The following is a 16,246-nucleotide window of genomic DNA, read 5'->3' on the forward strand; positions in this document are numbered from 1 at the left end:
AACCTGCAGAAAAAATTCAAACTGGAAAGCAAAAAAGCCAAAACACGCTTTCTTCCTCCCACTCAGTGCTTTCTTCTTCTTTCTACCTCTGTGCCTTCCAGTTTACCATTGAGCCACCATCACGCCGCCGACGGACCCAACCGCGCCGCCGTCGTTCCAACCCAACCACCGCGGGACTCGACGCCACCTTGAGCCCCCTTCAACAGGTTCGTTCTCCCCCTTTCTCTCTTTATAGCAAAAATTAGTTTGTGGGTTAGCTGAAATAAGTCTTTCATGTGCAACTGGTTTGTGGAAGCTTTGCCTCTTCTCCATTCTTTCTCTATGTTATGTAAAATTAATTTTCCCTTGCTTACGGTCCTCATGCCTCCTTGGCAACCCAAAAATCCTAAAATTTAACACATAAAACTCAAGTTTTATCTTACTAAAACAACTAATCTGATTGTGAGCTGCTGGTTCTCACGCCTCCTTGAGGCTTCAACCCTGAAATTTATTAAACACACAATTAGCTTTTTACTACAATAACCCTTCAACAGGTTCGTTCTCCCCCTTTCTCTTTATAGCAAAAATTAGTTTGTGGGTTAGCTGAAATAAGTCTTTCATGTGCAACTGGTTTGTGGAAGCTTTGCCTCTTCTCCATTCTTTCTCCATGTTATGTAAAATTAATTTTCCCTTGCTTACGGTCCTCATGCCTCCTTGACAACCCAAAAACCCTAAAATTTAACACATAAAACTCAAGTTTTATCTTACTAAAACAACTAATCTGATTGTGAGCTGCTGGTTCTCACGCCTCCTTGAGGCTTCAACCCTGAAGTTTATTAAACACACAATTAGCTTTTTACTGCAATAACCATGAATTATTACTTATCTTCCACTTTTCAAGTATCTAACAATTTACAAATGATTCATCTTTGCAGGAAAAATGTCTATGAATAGAGCTTACTCTGAAAAAGCTAAGAAGGCTCAGGTCAGCAGTCCTTCCTCGATTCCCCATTCCAACGCTAAGAGTGGAGATTCCTCCACCTCATCGAGGACACTTAAGCGCAAAGCTCCCGAGTTGTCTGACCATGCTCCTCCAGCGCCTGAGCCGGCTTTAGGGGAGGTACCTTCTATCCCACCTCTTACCCAGGACGTCGACGTCTCAGCTCCTTTTGACTCCCCGGCCATGACAAACCTAATGTTAGCCATCCAAGCCGTGCAGCAAGAAAAAACGAAAGATGCAGCCGCCATTCTTGACTTACAAGCTAAGCTAGCTAAGGAACCAAAACGTAGAGCAACCTTGAAAAAGAAGATAGCTGAGCTGACCACGGAGATAGGTAACTTACAGAAGTCGCTTGAGATAGCGAATGACAAGATTGGAAAGATGGAGCTTCAAAAAGCAACCTTGGCTGAGTCTCATGAAGCTGAATTGAAGGCCTTGCGGGCTAACGTTGAAGACCTTCAAGATAAGCTAGACCTGCAGAAACAAGATACCGCTCTTGCATTTGAGGGAGGTTTTGAGGAAGCGGTGGCTCAAGTTAAGTGTCTTCATGAGAACATCGATATCTCGGAAGCACATCCCTTCAAAGTGATTAAGGATGGCAAGCTCGTGGAAGTCGGGTTTCCCTAGACAGCTCCTGGCAAGGATGGTTGTTTAACCCTATGTAGTTGGGTTCGTTCTTAGTCTTGGCTTTGTTAGCCTCTATACAATATTCTGTTTGTTGCTTGTCTTTATGTTTGGACGCATCTATTGTTTTGCTTTTAATGCGCTTTCCATACGACTGATCGTAGTATAAAGACATTTTGACCAATCCCAAACATATTCTGTTTGCTTCCACTGGGTGGGAACCCGGGGAGAGTTGCCTTTTGGAAACTGGTGATTGGAAGAATGACAGCTAGGTTGGCAAGTTGGAGTTCAAAATACTTATCCCTGAGCGGGTGAGTGGTTATGTTAAAATCAGTCATTGGGGCCATTACCTTGTATTACATGTCGGTTTTTAGAGCCCCAAAAGGTGTCATTCATGACATGGAAATGATGATGAGGCGTATGTTTGGGATTGGTCAAAATGTCTTTATACTACGATCAGTCGTATGGAAAGCGCATTAAAAGCAAAACAATAGATGCGTCCAAACATAAAGACAAGCAACAAACAGAATATTGTATAGAGGCTAACAAAGCCAAGACTAAGAACGAACCCAACTACATAGGGTTAAACAACCATCCTTGCCAGGAGCTGTCTAGGGAAACCCGACTTCCACGAGCTTGCCATCCTTAATCACTTTGAAGGGATGTGCTTCCGAGATATCGATGTTCTCATGAAGACACTTAACTTGAGCCACCGCTTCCTCAAAACCTCCCTCAAATGCAAGAGCGGTATCTTGTTTCTGCAGGTCTAGCTTATCTTGAAGGTCTTCAACGTTAGCCCGCAAGGCCTTCAATTCAGCTTCATGAGACTCAGCCAAGGTTGCTTTTTGAAGCTCCATCTTTCCAATCTTGTCATTCGCTATCTCAAGCGACTTCTGTAAGTTACCTATCTCCGTGGTCAGCTCAGCTATCTTCTTTTTCAAGGTTGCTCTACGTTTTGGTTCCTTAGCTTGTAAGTCAAGAATGGCGGCTGCATCTTTCGTTTTTTCTTGCTGCACGGCTTGGATGGCTAACATTAGGTTTGTCATGGCCGGGGAGTCAACAGGAGCTGAGACGTCGACGTCCTGGGTAAGAGGTGGGATAGAAGGTACCTCCCCTAAAGCCGGCTCAGGCGCTGGAGGAGCATGGTCAGACAACTCGGGAGCTTTGCGCTTAAGTGTCCTCGATGAGGTGGAGGAATCTCCACTCTTAGCGTTGGAATGAGGAATCGAGGAATGACTGCTGACCTGAGCCTTCTTAGCTTTTTCAGAGTAAGCTTTCAGCTCAGCTCTATTCATAGACATTTTTCCTGCAAAGATGAATCATTTGTAAATTGTTAGATACTTGAAAAGTGGAAGATAAGTAATAATTCATGGTTATTGCAGTAAAAAGCTAATTGTGTGTTTAATAAACTTCAGGGTTGAAGCCTCAAGGAGGCGTGAGAACCAGCAGCTCACAATCAGATTAGTTGTTTTAGTAAGATAAAACTTGAGTTTTATGTGTTAAATTTTAGGGTTTTTGGGTTGTCAAGGAGGCATGAGGACCGTAAGCAAGGGAAAATTAATTTTACATAACATGGAGAAAGAATGGAGAAGAGGCAAAGCTTCCACAAACCAGTTGCACATGAAAGACTTATTTCAGCTAACCCACAAACTAATTTTTGCTATAAAGAGAGAAAGGGGGAGAACGAACCTGTTGAAGGGGGCTCAAGGTGGCGTCGAGTCCCGCGGTGGTTGGGTTGGAACGACGGCGGCGCGGTTGGGTCCGTCGGCGGCGTGATGGTGGCTCAATGGTAAACTGGAAGGCACAGAGGTAGAAAGAAGAAGAAAGCACTGAGTGGGAGGAAGAAAGCGTGTTTTGGCTTTTTTGCTTTCCAGTTTGAATTTTTTCTGCAGGTTAGGTGTGGACCAGCGTACGGCCCATTGGGATTGCGCCACGTGGCCCATTGACAGGCGTTCTCTTGGAGCCCGAGCAATTAACTTAACCGAGTGTACATAACTGGATTTAAAACATGTTTGACAATTACTAACAATTTCTCATTTTGTAAATATGATTGTCATATGATTTCTACATGAATCATATGGACGTGGTTTGCACTTGGGTCTATTTATTGTATGATGAATTTGGATTACCTGTTTTGAGCATAAAGGTGGAATTTGGCAAATTTGTGCTGGTGGAATTTATAAGGTAACTGAAAGACCAACTCGGCCATCTCAACTTGATGCAAATTATTACAATAGTAAAACATAAATATGTGATTTAAAATTATTTTAATAATAAATTGTCTCACCTATTACATCATATTTTAACCAATCACATATCTATTTTATTGATCAATGTGATTTAGTTGTAAAGAATGGAGAAGAACAAATGACATATAAATATTAATTATGGTATTTTAGTCCAGTTATTAATAAACAATTTTCTAATCAAACACATGTTGGCTCAGTTGGTAAGAATGAAGTACTTCTTCCCTTAAGAAATTTGTGTGCTTAATTCTCACTGCCGATGCGAGGGTTGCGCTAGTGGGCGAATGCAGTAGCATGTGGTCAGACGAATTGAATCAACCTTAAAAAACAACTATTTGTTCAACTTCATACACATCAAATAGTGTGCACAAATTAAAATAGCATGTGGTCAGACGAATTGAATCAACCTTAAAAAACAACTATTTGTTCAACTTCATACACATCAAATAGTGTGCACAAATTAAAATAGATTCTACTGTAAGCATTGTTGGTATCATACGAGATGGGAAATATACATTTTACCATGAGACGAATGTAAGTTTTCTAGTATGTTTTTAACTTTACCAGAAGCTATTTACATGATAATTTGGATTTTAAAATGAATGGTAGAAGGATTTCTAAACATGCGCATAGTAAATTTAAAAATATAATAATATCACTTTACATTTTAGAACATTCAATCTCTAAAATGAAAGCACACAAATTGATCAACGAACTTGATTTACAACAAACACCTTGTATAGCAAAGTATATACATCAACAATGAAACAGAAATGTATAGCTCAAATACGGTTGCTATTGGCTATCAAATTATGCTTAATTTGCCAACACAAATTATACATAAACAACATGTGCCATGTTGCTTTATTCTTATTTTTATTTATCCACACAAAAGACACTGCACAACAGCATGAGCAAATTACAAAATGAAGAGAAAAATATAAACAATCAAAACATGCTTGCGTCCAAATATTGTACTAGCATCCTGCATAACGTCCATCTTCACCCTTCAAAAAAGCGTCAATTTGCTCTAGTGCCTGCAAGATACAAAGGGATTCATTAGATATGCATCAAATATACAAAATTTCTATTCAACTTAAGCGTCAACGAATATTTCAGTTTGCCCATAAGTGTATGTTTGGATTTCCGTTGAACTCAATCGTGTTGAATGTAAAATTGAGATACGTGAAATCACATTTGTGTTTGCATCTATGCTATACCAAACATATACTAAGTAAACAAACTAAAATGGAGTTACAACTGCAAGGGCATGAGACAGAAATTGCTGAAGACCTCAATTGCAATTGCAGTTGGAGACAAATCTAACACATCTCTTTGGCCCCGTTTTGTAGCTATCTCTGCATAAAACAACATAGAAGTATCAGAAATTGCACTTTTATTGTTGTTATTTATTCATTTTTCCTTGTCAAGAGTCATTTAGATTAAAGCCTTCAAGGCATCCAAAATGGCACTTACATCAACAAGCAAACAGAGAACACAAACTTCTAGATAAGCACAAAAGAGCAATACTACAATGCTTAAGCATATAACACTACAATACATAGCATGCTTGCTCACAAAGTCACTAACCATCATAATAGAAATAGAATCAAAAGATCTCCTTAATCTGATTTGACATCAAAACATTCCTCTAGCCAATTTTCTTGTATCAAATCCTTCGCATTTTTTCACTTCCCTTATTTCTGGGGCCTTGCCGACTCTGTGTAGCTGCTGCGATGGATGCCAATCAAGAGCAAGCGGCTAAGCTGCCCTAAACCAAGCTTTAGAGAGGTAATCCAAAGTCAATCAGAAGGAGATGGTGAGGCAAAAGGTGGTTGCCTGCCGCATGAAAAGTTCAAAGGAGATGGTGGAGAGGGGGAGAAAATATTACTTGTATATTTCATTGATAATACTTGACTAGACTACAATATATATAGATTATTAAAGAGATTAAAACAAACTAAATCTATCTAAACCTATCTCTAATTAAATAGATATCATCTCTATTTAAATAGATACTAATCTAAAATAGATAAACAAATCTTAACTATATCTCTATGAGATAACACTAATAATAAACTATATCTTAATAGGTATTCAACACTCCCCCTCAAGCTAAAGCTTACTTAGCTTTAAGCTTGTAACAACTCGAACCCAAGAAGAAAATTATTTTAATAGATATCCCTTAATAATGACTGTCTTGGCGAATCTCGAATTGAATAACCTTTCAAACTTCTAGTAAATTCATGGCGGCAAAAGACAACTTCTCATACTTCAAATTGAATAATCTTTCAAACTTCTGCTAAATCCATGGGCAGGCAAAAGACAACTTCTCATACTTGATCTGGCTGAAATTGATGCAAGACAAAAACCAATTCTTCTGGAGTGTCGTAGGGTAGCTGAGCCAGCAAAAAAGGGCGAAAAACCAGCAACAATACGCCCGAAAACAAAACAAGGCTGAAGCAACAACTCACCAACAACAACCACACAGAAATAAAACATACTTGAGGTCGACCGATTGATGTCTTCTAAGACAAACAATGGTGTCAACTTTGACACAGACAACTCTCAAACATTAGAGAGTGGGCCAGCGCAACTCGCAGCTGAAGCCCTAAAACCAGAAAACCAAACAATCGAGACAAAACAAACGAAGGCGAGTCACCTTCAAAACCAAATTGCATAAAGTCAGCCAAGATCAATATAATAAGAGCATCTCGAACCATGAGACGCAAACTAAGATCTCAAACAGCAAGAAACATCGCTCGCAGATGAGAAAAACACAACAGACCCATGAACCAAACTGGAAGAGGAAGATTGTACGATCACCACGGTGGCAGCACAACACCTCAAAACAAAGCCAAACAATAAAATCTTTCACACCGGGATCTAAACAATGCAATCCTTCACCAAACAAACGAATTACCATTGCCAATTGCCAAGGAGAAGAATTTCAATTCTTGCAATCACATGGAACATTCAAAGACTATGAATAGTGTAGCAGCACAATACAATTAGATCCAACCAAACACTTCTTGGGGACAACCTCCACCAAACCAGCAACAAAGGGTAACGATTGTCAGAGGTGGTTGACTGTGGTCTCTAGACCAGGCTATGTATTGACTGCATGACAACTAGCATCAATTTCCAATTTCAATATACATATATATATATATAACCCCTTATTTTTGTTGGCTAAAGGGACATGAACAAAAAATAGCAACAAAGAAGCAGCATTAGGAAAGAACGTGCCCAGATGGAAGCTAATTGCTTTAGCCAAGTTGATTTCGTTGACAAAGGATAAACCAGGTTCTATGTTCCCAAATTAAGGAGTCCCTTGTGCAGTCGCTAAAACAGAAACCATACCAGAAAAGCAAGAATAGAACCCGCAAAAAGAAGTGAAAGAAAACCACCAATACACATCAGCAGCACAGAATAATTACCTTTATTGGTTTACACTCAATTTTTGTGATCATTCTAGGAATCTTATACCTATAGAAGGCATCATCACTGTTTGCAGCACCAATATTCTGAAAGGCCATGATTGCTTACAAGTTTCACAGACCTTCAGACGCGGTCAAACAATAGCAGCTTCAATATTGGACTCTGAATGTTAATAAGGAACAACCAAACGCCTTGATCTGCAAGCAACGAGGGCCGATCTAGACAAACCGACCCCTCAAACAGGACCAGAAAAGAGGAAGACCAGATGATCACAACTGTGGTGGCACAACACACGTCAAAACAGAGGATCCTTAAAACCAAACTTGGTTGATACACAAAGAAAACCAGCGAGAACAAAGCAGCGGAGAGAGCGGCGCGTGGACTTCACACGGAGAATCTGGTGGCGGCGCTTCGGAAAAAAAAGGAAGATCCTTGTGTTGCGACTCCAATGGACATGTCTACTATCAATTATGATTAACTTCGAAAAAAAAACAACAGTGGAAGGACGTTGACGGTGGCTGCTAAAGACAAGGGTCATTAGGGTTCCAAGACAAGGGGGAGTGTATTCAAAAAGAAACCAGGCCGTAAGAAAACGGCTAGAACTAACAAGCGGAAGCAAAGTACGAAAAATAAATCCAAAGAGATTTGGAAAACCACCATGAGGGGGCTCACGGGGAGGAGCCCCCTCACAGCGGTAGGATCGAAACTTGCTCTGATACCAACTTGAATTTGATGAAAATATTACTTGTATATTTCATTGATAATACTTGACTAGACTACAATATATATAGATTAACAAAGAGATTAAAACAAACTAAATCTATCTAAACCTATCTCTAATTAAATAGATATCATCTCTATTTAAATAGATACTAATCTAAAATAGATAAACAAATCTTAACTATATCTCTATGAGATAACACTAATAATAAACTATATCTTAATAGGTATTCAACAGTGGCTAGAGGAATGAGGAGGAAGGCAGGGAAGATGAAAAAAATATCATAACCAGACAAAGAAAAAACCATCATTAAAGAGGGGGAAAACCACACGTTACATGGATAAAAGACCTCCCATGAATGGGTTCATGGAGGGAGAAGCCCCCCATTGGGGGAGGGGACGGTTGAGCAGCGCCGTTTCTCGCTCTGCTGCTAGGGTTCCAAGATGAGGCTATTATTGTCATCTCAAGGAAGCATACAAAGTGAATGAATAATGTGTTGAGCTTCACAAATTAAGATTGTAATATGACCTGTAAATGCTTATATTTGGGCAATCTTGAAATACTAATTGATTCAAAGCAATATGGCAAAAAAATTAAAAGCTCCACAGATCATGCATACAAAGCCTTTACTTTTTCTTTCCCACAGATCCTGGACAATACCATAATTTTAATTTCAAAACAAAAAAGAAAGGTTCATATACATACTTTCTAATGAGACCCTGGCACTGGCGTTGGCATAGGCTTCACCTCTCTCTTCAAAGAGAGCAGACAAACGCATCAAAGCCTGCATATGAATTCCAAAGGGTCAAATTATTGGCGAAATAATTTATTGAGGTAAGTTCCTATTATGATTAGTTGCTCGCATTCGGTGACCTAAAACCTAAATAATTGACATATTGTGTTCTCAAGAGAAAAATACTCTTACTGGAAGAGATATAACTTACCCTTGTGTATGCATCCCCTGCCTCATAATGTAGAAGGGGGCGAGAATTAGTTCCTACTGCTGCAATTCTTTGTGCCAACGCTTCCACTGGTACATCCAACCAAACACTAATCCCCTTGTGCATATATTTCCTGGGATTCCATCCATATACAAGTGCATGTAAAGATGAGGAAAGATTTCATCATAAAAAGTGAGGCCTAAACATTTTTCGTTAGTAGTTTAACTCTTATACCAATTGATGGGCCTCATAACAGCACCTCCACCAGTAGAAACAATATGTCTATGCATCATGGACAACTTATGCAATGCCTCTGTCTGAAATGGTGAATAAGCAAGGAAAATAAACGATGAATTTGATAACAGAACCACAGAGGAAATCTACAACAATTCACAATATGTATCTTTATCACCAAACAGAAAAATAGAAGTTCAGAGATATAGTAGTACAATAAGCTACCAAATTTTATTAATATAATTCAAAAACCTTGTACAAAGTTATTTCATTGAGAAACAAAGCTTTGGCTTAAGCTAATATGAAAGTGTTACGTCGAATGATTCAACATGTTGCTTGAGACCAAATAACTGTAGGACTTTAAGATTAAAATATGTACTAATTTGCTTCCTCTACAAACTGGGCTGCGTTAATTTACTACCAGACATCCTAAAATACAATCATTATTGGTATTTCAAACACTTGATCTCCCATCTTTTTGGAGCAGCTTATAATTTAACCATAGATGAATATGATTAAAGAAACAGGAAAATATAAAAGTTCAAAACAATTTTAAAAAATTAAAACACCGAATAATATGAAAACTGGAAAATAGTGCGTTCCAACTGACCTCTTTATCACGAAAGAAAGATTCACCATAGAGGTTGAATATATCAGCCACAGAGTTCCCACCAACCTCTTCCTCCACCAATGCATCACTAAACACCCATAAGTGCAAAAGTTTACAGAAAATATTCAACAAGGATGTGGTCATGGATACAGTAATTGTATTGTGATAGACGAACATGAACACTGTTATGCACAAATTTCAAACCAAATTCTAAGATACCAGATTAGAACCTATTCCACGGGATAACTAAGACCCAACCTATTTTCATCAGCTGCATACAATCACACAAATATACATCTGTTGCATGTCCTTAGATTTAGATCCCTTAATATTAATTTGATATGAACACCAGTTGAAGCTCATATCAAATGCTAAATATAAGTACACAAAAAATGGCATAGTTCTTTTATAGCCAAAGATGGGCAATTAACCTACTAACCTATCACAAAATTCATAACCTAGCACTTTTGACATGATCTTCCCCACAGTTGTCTTCCCGGAGCCCATCATTCCTGTATGTCAAATTGAAAGTATTTTGAATGCCAAAGTAATCATACTTGTAACATATACTAGCATCAAACCAAGAAACTCACCAACAAGGTATATGCAGCGTCCATTTAAATATGGCTGGATCTCTTGTGACCTATTCTGCAAGTTCATTGATTCAAGTAAGAGAATGGCATATAGATGCTTAAACACGCAACAAACAGAGCTGAGATTACTATCTCTTGATGCTTTTGCTTACTAGAGCAGAAGGATATTACATCCACTAGACTTAATTGACTTAAATTAATAAAAAGTGACAAAAGGCACATGCTTCAACCTTCAGAATCAACTCATCATCGAGAGGAGCACGGCGGCTTCCAGATTCCAATGTCGAAGCTACAAGAGTAACATCAGAAATTAGATGTAAGCATTAAAAAAGGGTAACACTTATTTTGTTCAGTAGCAAACTAAATCTAATGCAGCATACTACACAGTGCATCTGCTAAAAAACCGTGTTTTCCTTTAAAAGACGCGGTATGTTAATTTTTTCACTGATGAATAAAAGTAAATATAATTCAAGGAGCCAATTACAAAAGCTAGCTAAAAATTGGGCAGCCTTATTTTATCCGGTTCACCTTGACAGAAACTACTCTCAAGGGTCTAGCTGGTGAGACTATTAGTATTATCCTTCCATACCAATTACATCATGTTTTTCAACACAGATATTCGAAGAAGATTCCACAGAATTTGGAACTCTTAAAGTTCTTATGACAAGCAAGCAAAACCTTATTTGGCTAAGGTTGGTTTCATGGAGCAGCTTGACACCTGTCCATTGCTGGAAAGAAAAGAAAAAAGTTGGGAAAACCCATGTTTATGTACAAAATTCAGTTGGGAAAATAACAATTGGGCAAAATAACTACCAAAAGGAGTTACCTTTAGGTACAGATTTGCAATTTTCCAAACAACAACAACAACAACAGATTTTGATCCCAATTAATTGAACAATTTACAAGTCAAGTTCATTGGCCCTTCTTAGTTCTTACCATAATTACAAATTCTTCATTTTCAATAAAATTGACATTCTAACAACAATAACAGCAAATCCAAAGCTAGAATTTTGAAACCAACAATGAAAAATGAGAAAATGGGTAGTGTGAAAATGCAATTGATTTTTCAATTTTGAAGCAACCTGGAAGATTATCATAAGAACAAGCAACCTCCATAGATGCTATCCTGCGGCGGTGAATCTTTGATGAATGCAACTTGGCCGAATAGATTGAACCCCGAAGTTTCAGTGGTTGGTCACGAGATAGATTGAAACTGCAAGTGGGTATTCTCCCAATCTTCTCGGGTTGAACCAAACCCGGAAGTTGCAAAGCAGCTTTAGCAGCATCCATTGCTTCACCTCACACAGTAATGACTACCTGAAACGACATAGATTTCATTTGAACAAACAAAACGACAGAAACTGAATCCATTACGAATCATCAGAATTGAAACTGACCACTGAGGATTGCAGAGAGAGAGAATTGGAAATGGAATCTGATTGGAATGGATCAGCGAGTGAGAGTGGAATTGAAGTTGAAGGAGGAGAATTTTGGAGGGGAATTGTTTGTTGCATTCACGTTCTGCAGAATTTCCTCTCTCTCGGTACACAGAAGATCCAACTTTTCACAAATACGTACGCACTTGTCAGGGAAGTGCAATTTTTTCCTTCTTTTATTCAAAGACGTATATTTTTAAAAAATAAAAATGGATAGATGCAAAGAAAACACCTCCAAATTACGGGTAGAGCGCAAGTGAGTGAGATTAATTTATTCAAAACATATAATCAGTTGTGTGTGTGAACTCAAGTTAACAAGTATAATTGGATGCGATCATTCAGCACTAATGCACCGGATCTCATCAGAACTTCGTGTACTTGAGCATAGTAATACTAGCATGAGTGGCCCATTGGGAAGACTTCGTGTTGCATCCCTTTAAAAATGTAAAAAAAAAAATTAACAATGATGAACTTAACAACTCTTTTTTTGTTACAACAACTTTTATTTCACTACATTCAATTATTCATATAGTGGTTACCTTTCATTTCGATTCTAATTAAAATAAAAGTTTATATTTCTTCTATGTGACACCAAAAATTATTTACGTATTTGTACAAAAATTAGTGCGTGTCGTCACTGGTTTAAGAAAGAGAAAAAAATAATTGAGATGATCATTTACTTCAAAATCAATTTAATCTGATTAGTACTACTCTCTTGAAAATTGTAGTAGTAGTAGTAGGTGATGGTGTTTCTTTTTTACCAACATATATTTTTGTTAGTTCAAAAAATATTATATTAATATAAGTGAGGCATTTTAAAAAAGTTAAATAAAATTTGTATTAATTCATTTTCACGTGGGATTTATTGGTAAAAACAAAAATTAAATGGCAATATGTTTCTCACGTGGCATTGAGATATTGACACGTGCTCACCTACCGCAAGAAAGTTGGTGGGAACTATTGCCGCAGGCCGTAAAGGACCTGGATTGAATTTTTTAATCTTATTATGAAGTCAAATATTTTTTTATAGAGATTAATTTCTATGCACCGACGGTGTAAAAAGTTTTACACCATCATTCAATCACAACCTTCCATTTCCAATTTTTAGATATTCTTAAATTCAAAATTAATTGTAAGCTAACAAAATGGAGGGATGTGATTAGATGATGGTGTAAAACTTATTTACACCGTCGGTGCATAGAAATTAATCTCTTTTTTATATTCTACTCTTTAATTAATTATTCAAATAAATAGATTCATTAATTTTTTATTAATCAATATTAAAAAAAAACAGTTAACATTAAATATAAAAATCACCTGTAAATCATCGTTAGAACCATTTATATCAACTAATATTTTTGAAATTTTAAAATCTATGTTTTACATGTGATATGTATTATTAATTTATAGTAGCCGTTTAATTTAAACGTGTAAACAGTAAATATATGATTAAGAAGGAAAATAATAGATAACGTTTAGTGGAAATGGTAGGTTTAGGTCATAATTTTGAAGAAGACATAGATCAGACTTTTGAATGAGTCATGTCTCTTGCTGAAGTAGCTAATGAATGAGAAATATGTTCTTATTTTGATTGTCGTTGAAATATTTTATTTTATAAATCCTGTTATATACCTACCATTTGTGTGACATATAAAACCAACCCACCCACCAACCAATGACTTTACTATTTGTTTTTTTTTGTGTGTTGCTCTTTGCACACCCAAAACAACTAGTAACACATTTAATTTTTTTTAAATTCCCAAAATATCCTTAAATGAAAAAAGTACGCTCTTTTGCACTCATTTGAACAGAAAAAGTATAAATTCTAAAATTGCTATCTACGCTTATTTTTTTTTAAAGAAAACTAGTGTTCTTTTTACCCGTGCGTTGCACGGGGAATATGTTTATTGTATTTGATACATTGATCATATTTTAAATTATAAAAAAATTTAAGATACTAAAAATGTAAGAAAAATCTTAATGAAGCAGATGATAAACACATATTAATCATGGAAAAAAAAAATGTGTCTATTGTATTTGATACATCGATCATATTTTAAATTATAAAAAATTTAACATACTAAGAATGTAAGAACAATTATAATAAAGCAGATGATAAACACATATTAATCATGGGAAAAAAGAATGTGACAGTAGCACAAATTAGGGTTGTGAAAGATAAATCATAAAATATGACATCATTTTGTTTATTTGAAGTCATAAAATAGCAATATATCAGATTTTGTACAAAATTTACGAACCTTAAACCGACAAAAATAATTTTGCATAGATTTCAAATTAGCCAACATAGATTTGTTTTGGCAATAAATTTTAGGTGCAGAAATTTCTCCTCTCCATTTATAACTGAATGCATTTAGTTGGTATCTCATTTGATTTTATTTGTAATTTAACACAATATCAATCAATTAGTTTAGAGTATAATGATTGTTTAAAAAAAATATAATGATACTTTTTATATAAAACAATATGTCACGTTACATATGCATAAAAAAAACTCTAAAGTTAAAAAGAAGATTTTAAAATTTTCAGTGTAACACATGTCAAAATAGGAGAAGGATTTACTTATACATAGGTGGCAACACCTTGAAACATCATTACAACAAACATTGATCTTTGCATGCTCTTTTTTGCCACAATTTATCAAGAAGTGTGGTCCTTTAGAGCTGTATAGTAGCCACCCACTGTATTTAGAATAACACATTTTATACTATTCTTGGTGTAGAACTCATGTTCCATTTCTTGCAAATCCATCACATATCATCAATCATCGCCATGCTTCTTTGGTAGTTGGGAGCATCAATGTCTTTCTTTTACTCTACAACATTGGGAATGATCTTAAATTGTGCAAGATGATGCATTTGTTATAGAAAAAAAAATACAAAACCAAATTGCAAACCAAGCAAGAGCTTACATTGCACATGTGAGATGGACAAAACAGATTGAGAGGAACAATGAAATAATGTTTAGGTAGTGGAAAACAATTGAATTACCAAAAAAAAAGGTGAGCAGCAGACATGCAAGTCCATAAAACCCGGATAAGAGTTAATAATCTTTTTATACTAAGCAATCAGAATGTTTGAAGGCTATAATAAATTTCTTCCCTTACCTAAAATTGGGATGAGAAGTGATATCCATAGAGCTCAGCAAAGTCCATATCCTCATTATATGAACCAAGAACTGTTCATTCTGCCACCAATCTTATATCCTAACCCCATTCCACATCAGATCAAGAATTGTAGTAAAAAAATGGAGACGAAAAGTATAATGAACCACATGCTGGAAAAGTTACTTATTTGATCAGATTAATAATTCTAAGATCCAAAATCAACACAAATCAGTAGTTATAAATTTATCAGCAAGAAATGAGATAGCAAGAGCAAATGCCATAAATTGGTGAATGAAAATAAGGAAATTTTATATGATTCATTCTCCTTATCCACATTCCCTTTCCATTCAGCTCATTAACTGTGTTAAGGCTTACTTCCCACTAAGCAAAAATTCAAATATCAGTTATGAAGCCAAACTAAATGTAACTTATGAGTTATAAAGATGCAGCTATGAGTACAACTAATACCCATGGATGTGACAGGTATAAAGATGCAGTTCTCGGACCATAACCCCAAACATTCTTGAGCCAAATAGGAAACTGCCTGAAAATCAAATAGAATCAGACATTTAGTTAAGCAAATTTAGAATTTTAACACATGTACTAATTGAAAAAAAGCTTCCACTATTGAGATAGTAAAGCAAAATAAAAGAGACTATAGCTATGTCTAAAAGCGATTTACAATTGACAACAAAAAAAAGCTATTAATTAATAAGAAAAATAGCAAAATCTGGAATTGAAAGCAATCATGTGAATAAGTATCTTACCTAAATCTCATTTCTTTAACTGGGATCCTGGGTCAAATTTGTTGGACGTCCCTTCTTCTGAAAGAGTTTCTATGCCTTCATGATGCTGACATTGTAGATGAAGTTTTGACAGCCAAAACTGGAAGACAATGATGCAATTAAATAAACTTGCAATGGGAAGGATAAAAGCATGTAAGTCTACTATCAATTGGCCGATTAAGAACATTCAGAATAAGGGTTGCATAAGAGAAAGCATCACAACATTAGTTTATTTAAGAGATATGGAAGCATCACAGAGACCACCAACAAATACTAAAGCATATATGAAATTAAACAAAACAATCACAAAATAGGGAACAATGAACAAATTAAGAGAAAATTAAAGGACATGGCTTTTAGGAATTGAATCAACACTACCAAATATAGTGCTCACTAATTAGGTCAATCAAATTCAGCAACAAAAAAACCTTTAGGAAGCGAAGCATAAACATTTATGTCAAACACTTACACAATTATCAACTTACACAATTATCAACACCACATTAAGC

General features: G+C 36.1%; 3 protein-coding genes across 3 annotated transcripts; 1 reads left to right on the forward strand and 2 right to left on the reverse strand.

Annotated features, from left to right (window-relative positions):
- On the forward strand, positions 1-1,787 carry LOC130715829 (uncharacterized). Its single transcript, XM_057565955.1, has 2 exons — positions 1-206; positions 915-1,787. The coding sequence occupies exon 2, from the start codon at positions 920-922 to the stop codon at positions 1,604-1,606; it is 687 nt and encodes a 228-aa protein (XP_057421938.1). The 5' UTR covers positions 1-206; positions 915-919; the 3' UTR covers positions 1,607-1,787.
- A 246-nt stretch (positions 1,788-2,033) lies between these two features.
- On the reverse strand, positions 2,034-3,449 carry LOC130715828 (uncharacterized). The gene is made up of 2 exons (XM_057565954.1): positions 3,293-3,449; positions 2,034-2,909 (listed from the first exon to the last, which is right to left on the reverse strand). The coding sequence occupies exon 2, from the start codon at positions 2,902-2,904 to the stop codon at positions 2,215-2,217; it is 690 nt and encodes a 229-aa protein (XP_057421937.1). The 5' UTR covers positions 2,905-2,909; positions 3,293-3,449; the 3' UTR covers positions 2,034-2,214.
- Positions 3,450-4,552: 1,103 nt separating this feature from the next.
- Positions 4,553-11,986, reverse strand: LOC130712025 (shikimate kinase 1, chloroplastic-like). The gene is made up of 11 exons (XM_057561846.1): positions 11,787-11,986; positions 11,472-11,706; positions 10,620-10,678; positions 10,390-10,444; positions 10,236-10,308; positions 9,797-9,884; positions 9,187-9,269; positions 8,956-9,085; positions 8,717-8,795; positions 5,143-5,207; positions 4,553-4,886 (listed from the first exon to the last, which is right to left on the reverse strand). Exons 2-11 carry the CDS (start codon positions 11,677-11,679, stop codon positions 4,827-4,829), a joined length of 900 nt encoding a protein of 299 aa, XP_057417829.1. The 5' UTR covers positions 11,680-11,706; positions 11,787-11,986; the 3' UTR covers positions 4,553-4,826.
- Positions 11,987-16,246: the final 4,260 nt, after the last annotated feature.

The sequence above is a fragment of the Lotus japonicus genome, chromosome 4, assembly GCF_012489685.1.
Source record: "Lotus japonicus ecotype B-129 chromosome 4, LjGifu_v1.2".
Lineage (NCBI taxonomy): Eukaryota > Viridiplantae > Streptophyta > Magnoliopsida > Fabales > Fabaceae > Lotus > Lotus japonicus.

Coding starts and splice junctions, on each gene's coding strand:
- LOC130712025 (XM_057561846.1), bottom strand. CDS start 11,679: ATGGATGCTGCTAAAGCTGCTTTGCAACTTCCGGGTTTGGTTCAACCC. Junction 9,270..9,796: donor CTTTCTTTCGTGATAAAGAG/GTCAGTTGGAAC, acceptor TCACCATTTCAG/ACAGAGGCATTGCATAAGTT. Junction 4,887..5,142: donor CAACTGCAATTGCAATTGAG/GTCTTCAGCAAT, acceptor TGTATCTTGCAG/GCACTAGAGCAAATTGACGC.
- LOC130715829 (XM_057565955.1), top strand. CDS start 920: ATGTCTATGAATAGAGCTTACTCTGAAAAAGCTAAGAAGGCTCAGGTC.
- LOC130715828 (XM_057565954.1), bottom strand. CDS start 2,904: ATGTCTATGAATAGAGCTGAGCTGAAAGCTTACTCTGAAAAAGCTAAG.